General features: G+C 52.0%; 1 protein-coding gene across 9 annotated transcripts in view; it reads right to left on the bottom strand.

Annotated features, from left to right (window-relative positions):
• EHMT1 (euchromatic histone lysine methyltransferase 1) overlaps window positions 1–11080 on the bottom strand; it is a 78507-nt gene that overhangs the window by 4508 nt on the left and 62919 nt on the right. For all 9 annotated transcript variants that reach the window (XM_031059196.1, XM_031059195.1, XM_031059194.1 and 6 more), the window contains 6 exons: window positions 10914–11068; window positions 9486–9653; window positions 8995–9139; window positions 7938–8015; window positions 6563–6678; window positions 4278–4364 (listed from right to left, as the gene is read on the bottom strand). In XM_031059196.1, the coding sequence (XP_030915056.1) occupies window positions 4278–4364; window positions 6563–6678; window positions 7938–8015; window positions 8995–9139; window positions 9486–9653; window positions 10914–11068 (749 nt within the window). The remainder of the gene's footprint in view (window positions 1–4277; window positions 4365–6562; window positions 6679–7937; window positions 8016–8994; window positions 9140–9485; window positions 9654–10913; window positions 11069–11080) is intronic.

The raw sequence follows: 11080 nt of genomic DNA, 5'->3' as shown, positions 1-11080 counted from the left end.
CTGTTAAACAAGTGCCTCCAATCCCCCAGGGCTCAAGGCAGCATTCAACTCCCAGGCTGGGGAGGAGGAGAGCCAGGAAACATGAACCTGGAGAGGATCCCTGAGCTCTGTGACCAGGGATTTCTGGCTGTAGTTCCCAACTGGGAGCCTCCTGTTTGCCCTCACTGCTCCACTACTGGCACTCACCCACTCCTCGGAGGCCTGAAGCATAAAAAGGTGGCCAGAGAGGGAGAGAAATTGCTGTGGAAAGGCCCAGCAGGCAGCAGCAGCTGAGAACAGCTGAATAATTCTGCTCAGAGAGGCCCTGTGCCCAGGGACAGCCAGTGCAGGTTTATAATTCCATGAAATAAAACACCACAACCAAATTAAAGATGGTTGGTTTAATGCTCCTTTAAAGCCCATTCCTGTAACTCATTTCCTTTCCAGGGCTGTTCAAAGATATTAACAGGTCCCTGATTTTCCAGGCCCTAAGTTAGGGAAGGATGTGCCAGGGGTGCATGTTCCTCCCAAAAACCCCAAAAACCAGCAGGAGCCCCTTCATTTAAGAACTCATGTGGCCAAGGCAGAGTCTTTCTCCCCAGCGGATGTTCAGCACACTGATGGCAAATATCTCCATCCCAGAGCTTCCCAGGGCCTCTCATCACTGCTCAAACAGCCTGGGCTCGAGTGAGCTTGGAACAGGTGATCTTGGGGGTCTTTTCCAACCTCAATGATTCTGTGATCAGAGGGGTCTCCATGCAAAAACCAAGAGCAATGAGCAGTCCCTAGCACAGGCTCCAGGGTTTTCCACAGGATGTGGGAGACAGGAGGCCTGGCTGGAGCTTCTCTGCCTGGAGGTGTGGCTGAAACACCTGGCTTGATGCAGCTGGAACCTTCCTAAAGCACCACTGGAACAGAAAGCAAATATTCAAACCCCATAAATGGATGCAAAAGGAACAGACCAGATCCTCTGGTTTCTGCATCCCACTAACTCCCAGCCTCTCCAACAAAAGGCAGCAGCAGCTGTGCTGTTTCCAGAAGGAGCAGCTCCACCACCTACCAACCAAGCATGAACAGAACAGATCCAACCCAACCCACAGCAGCAGCAGCACAGGGTGAGCAACAGCAGCTTCTGAACAGCAGCAGATTCCAAGGCCAGGGAGAAAGCTGCCCATGAGCAGAGCCCTGAGGGGCTGCAGAGCCTGCAGGCTCCATGGAGCCCTGTGGGACAGGAGGGTGACACTGCCACACCTCCCCTTGATCTGGATGCACCTTGGGCAGCACCAGAGCCCAGCCAGGGCTGCACCCAAGATGAACCAAAATGGCCCCAAAATGCACGGCCGGGCACGGGGTCTGTGCCTGGGATCAGTTCTGCTCCATTTGCACCTTGCAGTTCATTGTCCCATTCCAGCTTTAGCCCCTGCAGTCCCACCCTGCTTGTTTTTCTCTCTCCAGCCCACGGTGTTTGTGCTCTTGGGCTGAGATTTGGATCATTTGTCCTTGGTGCCCAGCTGGAGCAGGAATTGTTTTGTCTCCCTGCTCTGTGCACAGAGCTCACCATGCCCTGATATGAAGCCCAGACCCACACACTAAAGCAGCACAGAATGTGAAACATAGAAAAGTTAAACCTGAGGCATCACCCTCACCAAGCTGCTGCTCCCAGGGCTGTGCAGAAGGGACAGGAGGCAGTCACAGAATCATCAAGGTTGGGAGAGTCCAGTCATGGACCCACCACCAGCACCATCACCCCAGACCACATCCCCAGCTGCCACACCCAGATGCCTTTTGAACACTTCCAGAGGTGCTGACTCCAACACCTCCCTGGGCGACTCATTCCAATGCCTGACCACTCCTTCAGCAAAAAGCCATTTCCATAGCTCTGATCTGAAGCTCCCCTGGTGCAACTTGAGGCCATTTTTCCTTTCACTGATTCCCTGGGATCAGAGCCTGACCCCCACCCTGGCTGTCCCCTCCTGTCAGGAGCTGTGCAGAGCCACAAGGGCCCCCTGAGCCTCCTTTGCTCCAGGCTGAGCCCCTTCCCAGCTCCTTCAGCCTCTCCTGGTGCCTGTGAAGAGTTCCAGGATAAAGGTCACACCAATAAAGGTCACACCAATAAAGGTCACACCAGTACAGTGATCCTTCCAAAGCTGAGCAATAACCACTGGACAGAGCAACTGCCCACCCAGGGCTCTAATGCAGATGTTTAACACAAAATGCTCTTCCAGAGGAGCTGCTCCTGGGATCTGCTGTGTCCTGGCAGCCCTGAGCACTGCCAGCACTGGGGCTGCTTTGCAGAGAGGAGGAAAAGCAGGAACCAGGTCTATGGGATGCTCATAGAGAATCACAGGAAGGACTCATGGAGCCAAGGGCTTGGATTTGGTGAGTGAGAAAATGAGTGTGTGCCACAGGAGGAATGTGCATGGGCACGACATTAATTAGCTCAGCTGTTCAGTAAGCAGCTCATTTAGCTAATGAAGATAGTACCCAGCAGTGGAACAGTGCCAGCAGCTCCTGGCAAGGCTGGGGGCAGTCAGGCTGTGGGATCTGCACCCCATCAGCCCCAGTGCTCTGCAATGTGTGTGTTCATCACCCCCCTTCCCTGGGCTGTCCCCTCGCTCCTGCTCCTCCTGTGTGCTGCCATTCCAGCAGGGTTTGCTGAAGTCTCTGCCTTTTGTCCTTGCAGCAGTTTCCTCACAGGCTCTGGCCTGTTCTGGGCACTGCACCACGACCCTGGGACTTTTGGTATTTATGGACAGCCCTGCACAAGGACAGGCCTGAGACACCCCACAAACAGCAGCTTTTGGCTTTATCTCTAAAAAAATATCTTAGCAGCTGGTAGCTCCTGACACAGAAGAAATACTTGGCCAATTCACTGCAGAATTATCTTTTCCTTTATTTTTTCTTTTAAATACTGCAATAATCTTCCTCAATCCCTCACCTAATTCCATAACACATCAATAACTACTTCTAAAAACAACCAGCAACTATTTCCACAATGGACATGAGCCTTATTTAGAAGATCCTCAGTCACTGTAGCATTGCAATGAAGAAAACACTTTCTAAACTATAAACTATAAAGTGGTGTATGTACTTTATTAATAAAGTACATATACCACTTGAAAGCCTCAAGCTGTGGGGTCTGATGACAGGTTTTCCACTTGACATAAATCTGAACATTTCTGTGCCTAAGTACTTTATTGAGTCAGGGCCAAAACATGCGCTTAACCCCAAGTGCTTCCTTGTTTTGCTGAATCAGACTAAAGCCAGAGCTGTGACACTGGAAAACCTCTGGAGAAGTCAGGATTGAAGCAGAGAAAATTGTTCCCCACTGCCCTGGCCTGCAGTGCCCCATATCTGTGGCAAACACAGGAGGTGAGCACATCTTGCCGCACAACCCAAATGTGTTTTTCCCCCATAATTTGTGTTTCAAAGGGGGAAGAGCTGAGCACAGAACCCAGCAAGACACAGGGAAGTAGAGAAAGCTCCACACTATGAGAAGAAGGACAGACAGAGCAGGGAATGGAGTCAGGAAACCTCTGGCTGAGGGCAGGCAGCTGGGCTCAATGCCAGCTTGATCTGCATGAAAACCTCTCCCTGAAGGGGAGCAAACCATGTGTGCCCTGGGGAACTGCTGGGCTGATGGAAGCTGTACAACTCACTCCTGGATTTGGGAACTGCTGGGGTTTTTGGGATGGTGAAAGCTGCACAACTCACACAGCGCTGCATTTGGGAAGCGCTGCATTGCTTGACTGGTGAAAGCTGCACAACTTACTCCTGGATTTGGGAATGGATGATGGAAGCTGCACAAGTCACTCAGTGCTGGATTGGGCAGTGCTGGGGTTTTGGGGCTAGTGAAAGCTGCACAACTCACTCAGTGTTGGTTTTAGGAAGTGCTGGGGTTTTGGGATGGTGAAAGCTGCACAACTTACTCCTGGATTTGTGAATGGATGATGGAAGCTGCACAAGTCACTCAGTGCTGGGTTGGGCAGTGCTGGGGTTTTGGGGATGCTGAAAGTTGCACAACTTACTCCTGGATTTGGGAATGGATGGGATTTGCTAGGCTGCACAACTCAGTGCTGGATTTGGGAACAGCTGGGGCTGCTGGGCTGGTGAAAGCTGCACAACTCAGTGCTGGATTTGGGAAGCGCTGGGGTTTTGGGATGGTGAAAGCTGCACAGCTTACTCCTAGATTTGGGAATGGATGGGATTTGCTGGGTTGATGGAAGCTGCACAACTCACTCAGTGCTGGATTTGGGCAGGGCTGGGGGTTTGGGGATGGTGAAAGCTGCACAACTCACTCGCACACGAAGGTTCCCAGAGGAATGTCCTGCATTGTCCGCACTCCCCAGCCCATCTTTTGTGTCCGGTAAAGCTGCAACCGAGTCCTGGAAAAGAGGAAAGGAGGAAATGAAGCCACACTGACGGCAGCACTCCATGGAAAGGATGAATTTTCATGGAGAGATGAGCAAAAAGCCAACACCTTCCATCAGCACACACTCCTAGAGGATTTTAATATTCACCCTCCCGTTCTCACCCTGCAGGGAAGCTCCACTCCCACAGCTCCCAGCTGTGGGCAGATGCTGGCATGGAAACAGCCCAGGGACAAGGGACTGGTGCCAGTCAGCCCCCTCTGCCTGCCCAGGTGCACACCAAGGGGCTGGGGAAGAGGGGACAGGGCTGGATGCTCCGTGTGATGATGATTTACAGAGGATATCAGAACCCCACCAGCAGCATTTCCTTCCCCTCCATGCAGCCCTGGGGGATGCAGGGAAGGTGGAAGCGGATTTACAGCAGTGGGGTGGTGCTGAGGGGGAAGGCAGGGATCTCCCAGGGACTAAAGAACACCTTGAGCTAAGTGCTCTGACCCCTCTGCCCTCTGCCAAAGCCAGGGCATTCAGCAATTCCATCACATCCAGCTGCCTGGCTGAAAGACAAGAAAGAAAAGCTGCAACTTGAGACTTCTTGGTGTAATAGCTGCTCTGTGGAATTTTACTGATGGGGTTTATAGGCAGAGAAACAATCCTGTAAGTCATTCTGCCTCCTGCTCAGCCAGAACCTGAGTTAAGTGCAGGATGAACAGTCTCCAGGGCTAGGAAAAGCTTGCTCTATCCCTGAGGGAACTAAAACCCACTCTCAGCAATGCTGTTATCGGAATTAAGTGAAATCTGATGCTCACCTTAACTTCCCCCTGTTGCTTTTCCCAGTACTTCTCTTCCCCCCATCCACTCCCTCCTGCACTGTCAGCTCAAACCAGGGGATGTGAACTTCAGCCTGTCTGCCCACAGCTGCCCCAGGACAAACCATGACCTCAGGGGAGTGATTGCTCTCACAGAAGCAGGGCCTAACATTGGCTTTGGGGCTTGGGGAAGCTCCCCCAGCTTTTGGTTTGTCGCTCAGAGCAGAGCAGAGCAGAGCCCAGCTCAGATCTGGGCACTGATGGCAGCAGGGCCGTGGCTCTGAGCTGAGCCTGCCAGCTGAGCTGGGCCAGGCTGCCAGCTGGATACGTGTGCTCTGCCAGGCAGAGCTAATTTGGAGCCAATCTGATAAAGGAAACACTGAAAACAGAGCAGCAGCACCCCTGGGTCAGCTGCAGCCCCAAGGCAGGAGCCTTCCCCACTGCCTCTCCAGGGACTGTGAGCTCTGCCCAGCACCTGACCCTCCTTCCCAGCAGAGCTGCTCTCCCTGGCTTGTGCTGCGTTCCCAACCCTTCCCATCTTTCAGAAAAAACACTTCAGCAAGGCAAAAAAAATGCAAAAGCAACAGCTCTAGCTGTACAGCTCCTGAAGAAACACCCACGGAGGCACCGGAGCTTGGCAGGGAAAACCAGAGAGAGGTAAAGTTCTGAGGAAACACATCGAGTTCCTTCCTTGCTTATTTTTAACAGTGCAAAATGTCATTGAAACTACAAAGCTTGCAAAAAGAGTGTTCTCAGCACTACAAAGAAATTCTAAAAAGTTGGGGTTTTTTTGCAGTGGGATGCCTTTGAACTTAGTGCAGTGGCAAACTCCTCCATAGCAGAGGTCCACACCAAAACCTTGACATTTTTAGCCAGGCACCAAAATCCCAGCAGTCTAACCTGGAGCAGAGAGGCCAGCAGGCATTCAGGTATCCAATTCATGGGGAATCATGCCAAGAACTTGTAAATTTTAAGCAGCCAAGTCTGGGCATGCTGGCCTGTATTTCTAATCTAGACTGCTGGCTTACAAGATCTTCTGAATTCAGACTCTGCAGCTCTGTTGCTGTCATGTCCTTCTCAGCTCTCCCCCTGAGACACCACACTTGGGCTGTGCATGCAAACCCACAAGCCATTTCTGTGTTTTATGGTCAGCTGATGAAAGAACACTGCAGTTCCCACCTGATGGTGCCAAGAGCAGGGTGCAAACATTAACTGAGATGTTAATTGAGCTCATCAACCCACTGCTGCTCCACTCCCACTGGCGGCATGCAGGATTCCACTTCCATCCCACCAGCCCCCAGCTTCCCTGCTGGGTTTTGTGGGATTATGGGTGAGCTGAGAGCCACAAGGCTGATGGGTATGGGGCTGGTCCTGCCCAGAGCAGCTGTGTTTGCCCCTCCTGCCCACCTGAGGCCGTTTTGCACCACCCGGTTCCTGCAGGTTCTCCAGCACGAGCACGCGTGGTTGCACTCGAAGATCAGGGGGGGCTCAGCCATGTTGAACTCAGGCAGGAGTCGGCCATCCTGAAGGAGAGAACCACCCCAGACTGGGTTATTTGTCTCCAAAACCACAGGCAGAGATTCCCCCCAGGGTAAAAACAGGCCAGAGAACCCCGTGGTGAAGCTGCGCCCCAACCTCCCCAAAGCCAGCGTCAGAGCTCAGGTTCTGCAGTGGTTTTGCTCTACCCTGACAGCAGCACAGTCACCACTGTCACCCACAGCTGACAAACAGTCAGAGAATTTAGATTTTTGCTGCCTGCTATCACCCTACACAGCATTAAAAAAAAACCCTCCCAGTGCTGTGCAGAAAACTGGTGTGCATCATCATCATTATTGCCATTTGCTGTGCTGGAGGGGAGAAATGGATGCTTAGTCTGCCTCTGGAATAAAGCCTGAACTTGCAGAGTCCAAGGCCAGTACACCCAAGTTCTGTGAATCACACTACATTCCCAAATAACACTCTCAAAAAAACCTACAATTCAATTATTTACCAACATTCAGGATTAAGGAAGTGATGGATGTAATTTATCATATTTAACAAATTTGGCTTTTAAGGCTTGAGAGGTGTAATCACCTATTAATGTGTAAATAAAATGGCTACAAAGCCAAGAAAGATGCCAACACTCCCCCTGGGAGAAACCTGCAGAGATTCACAGAACTTCTGATCTTTGTAGCACCTGCCCAAAGATGAATCTCAAAACCTCCCTGGAGGGTTGAAGCGTTTACCCAAAACAAACCTGACTTCTGGCAATGTGGCAGTGAAAACACCTTTACTCTGCCTTCATCCAGAAGAATCACAATAAATAAAAGCAGACTTTAAAAAATTCTCTTTCTACTCCCCTCCCTTTGTTTACATCTTAGAGCACTTTCCACGTTGCTCTGAACTGGAAGGTGATTTCACACTTGGATTGTTAAATGCTCCCTATCACATGGGTGTAATGAATGGCTCAGTTGGCACGAGAGGAACACAATAAATAACACAAGGAAAGCTGCCCTGAGCAGGCAGTTTGGATTATCACATGTCTCAGAGCTGAGACTGTAACTTGAGGCATTTTAAGTCAAGAAGAAAGGAGTTGGAATTACAGAAGCAGAAATGGTTTGGGGTGGAAGGGGCCTCAAAGCCCAACTCATCCCAACCCCTTCCATGGGCATGGACATCTCCCACTAGACCAGGGTTGCTCCAAGCCCTGTCCAACCTGGCTTTGAGTTGTGCAAGGAACTGAATTAAGCACAATTTATCTCCCAGGCCCTGGTGTGAGCCAGGAGGGGCTGTGTGTCCTCACCTTGTCGTACCAGCAGCGCATGCTGAGCTGGCCACACATGCAGTTACTGGAGGAGCAGTCGTCTATACAGACACAATACTGCAAGAGAAGCAAAGGGTTAATTCCACACCACTCACACCACTGAGGCTGCAACTGGTGGCTGGGTCAGGAAACCACATCTCCTCCTCTTGCTGCAGCTCCTCACCAGAGGGATCACCAGCTTCACCAGGGGCAGTTCCACTCCACTGTTTATTTCTGTGTGCAATGAGCACCAAAGGACTCTGCCTTGCAAAGAAGGATCTCATTCTGAGCCAGCCTCACTGCCCAGGAGAGGATGTTCCCCTGTTGTAACCCTCCCCATGCCCTGTGAGCTGTTCTCCACACCTGAGGACAAGGAAAGCTCCAAGGAGGGACCAGAGCTGGGAGATGATGCAGCTGTGCTGTCTCAGTCCTCCCCTGCTGCTTCCCCAGCAGCCCCAAGCCAGCACAGCCCTGCCACCAGGCTGCTGCACAACAGGGACTGGCCCTGGGAAGGTCACTTCAGCCACCTCAGAGCTGTGCCCAGCGAGGTCTCACCCTCACCTGAACCTCCCCATCTCTGCTTTCCCACCCAGCCCTTCCAAGGCTGCAGCACCACAGCCAAGACCTCAGCCTGGCTGCTGCAGTCCATGGGAAGGCAGCATGGGGAAGGTCTCCCAACAAATCCCTGACTCTGCAGCCTCAGAAGAGAGGACAAGGATAAATGGGAGCCACATCAGCCAGCACCAGATGGTCAATGCTACAGCTGAACACAGAGCTCAGCTTAAGCCTCAAAACTGAAGAAAATCAAAATCCCATCTCCTACAACAAAATCCTATCTCCTAAAGCTCCAATGCTACAGCTGAACACAGAGCTCAGCTTAAACCTCAAAACTGAAGAAAATCAAAATCCCATCTCCTACAACAAGAGCTGCAGGTGAGGCACTCAGCCTTAGCTGGAATTTGATGGCAATATCAGGACAACATTCCCATGTGGAATGCCAAATCTGTTCTGAGGAGCACTGCAGAGCCCAGAACAGGAACAAAGCAGGATCCCTCACCTGTAAATGAGTGATGTTCCTGTCAATGTCCATCGGGGAGGTGACACAGTTCTGTGACACGTATTTGTAGTTGCTGGGGCAGGGCTCACTGTCCACGGAATTGACACAGGGGATGGGGATCCGTTCGTAGCCCCGGGCAATGTCTCTGTCATGGAGAAAGAACTGTCACAGAGGAAAGTCCCCCAGACAAGGGCCCATTCAAATGCCATCCTGGGGCAGAATCACTGGCCACTCAAAGCCATTCAGACTAGAGCAGAGCTCATGTTTTCCCACCCTGCCTTACAGATGGTTCTTTGTGCTTGTATTTCCATTTGGAGGATGAATTTGCAAACCACTCACTGAATCAGCATGGGCTTAGTTCTTGCTAAGCTCACACTGACCTTCACACCAGCTTAAGAAGGCACACAATTCTTTCTTAAACCAGGCCCCCGGCCTTCCCTGTGCAAGGGCTCAATTTCATGACCCACAAGCAAAGCCAGCCCTATTCTCACCTGCTCACCACCTTCTCTATCTGGGCAGGCTTCTCAGAAGATGATTCTTTGAGAGTCTTGTTCATCTGTAGGGCCACCCAGACCTGAGAGTTAAGGCTGGAGCACTGGAGCGGGGTCTCACCCTCCTTGTTCTTTAAAGTGACATCCGAGCCACGGGAAAGAAAGAGACTGCAAAACAGCAAGGAAGGATAAGGATTCCCCAGGAGAAACTAGGCAAGGGAAAACAAGCTGAATCACATCCTCCAGCCAGCCCTTAAGGGACTGTAGTAGTGAATAATCACCTGAGTTTTCTTTATTAAGCATGGTTCAGTGAATCCTTCTGACAGAAGCTCTGGGCACCCATGAGAGCTCTGGGCAAACCATGCCTTGCTTCAGGTACCTTGCTGGTACCAGCCTAACTTCAGACAGGCTTGAAACTCTCTCTGGCAGGGAAAGATATGGGGTGGGAAGAGTAGGCTGGAAATGGAAGAGCTCCACAGGAAACTGGTGGTGGACTTGGCCCTTGTTTATACTCACCAGCTTTTGGTGAGAACATGATGGCTTTATTCAGAGCAGGGATGAAGCAAAGGAACAAAGGTAACAGGGCACCTTTTTACCATGCTAGTGGTGGGGAAAAAAAGCTTTAATCAAGGAAGCCTGACACCTTCCTGCTGGGAAGCCCAGGCTGAGCACAGCCCCTCAGACTCCAAAACACGCCACGTTATCTGAGCAGCTCTGGCAGCAGCTGGTAGCTCATACACCCCATCCCAGGAGAAAAACAAGCCCTCCATCACAATCCTGGGCTGTGTGTAAAGACCAAAGGCATCACAGAGGCTCTCCTGAGGCTGGCAGGCAGCAGCAGGGGGGCAGGGAGGGATGAGCAGGGCACTTACACCACACACTCAGAGCAGTTCATTCAGGGGGCAGGGAGGGATGAGCAGAACACTTACACCACACACTCAGAGGGGGTCATTCAGGGGCAGGGAGGGATGAGCAGGGCACTTACACCACACACTCAGAGGGGGTCATTCAGGGGCAGGGAGGGATGAGCAGGGCACTTACACCACACACTCAGAGGGGGTCATTCAGGGGCAGGGAGGGATGAGCAGGGCACTTACACCACACACTCAGAGGGGGTCATTCAGGGGCAGGGAGGGATGAGCAGGGCACTTACACCACACACTCAGAGGGGGTCATTCAGGGGCAGGGAGGGATGAGCAGGGCACTTACACCACACACTCAGAGGGGGTCATTCAGGGGCAGGGAGGGATGAGCAGGGCACTTACACCACACACTCAGAGGGGGTCATTCAGGGGCAGGGAGGGATGAGCAGAACACTTACACCACACACTCGTGGCAGCAGCAGGGGGCAGGGAGGGATGGGCAGTGCACTCACACCACACACTCATGGCAGTTCAGGGGGCAGGGAGGGATGAGCAGGGCACTTACACCACACACTCGTAGCGGTTCTCTCGCGCCGCGATGTGCAGGGGCGAGTCCCCGTGGATGTTCACGGCGTGCAGGTCACACTTTGCTGCCAGCAGGATCTCAGCTATGTCAACACAGCCAGAAAAAGCAGCCCAGTGCAAACAAATGTTTTCCTCCTGGAGGGAAAG

The sequence above is a fragment of the Geospiza fortis genome, unplaced genomic scaffold, assembly GCF_000277835.1.
Source record: "Geospiza fortis unplaced genomic scaffold, GeoFor_1.0 scaffold85, whole genome shotgun sequence".
Classification (NCBI taxonomy): Eukaryota; Metazoa; Chordata; class Aves; order Passeriformes; family Thraupidae; genus Geospiza; species Geospiza fortis.
This window is presented reverse-complemented; position numbering and strand designations above follow the sequence as displayed.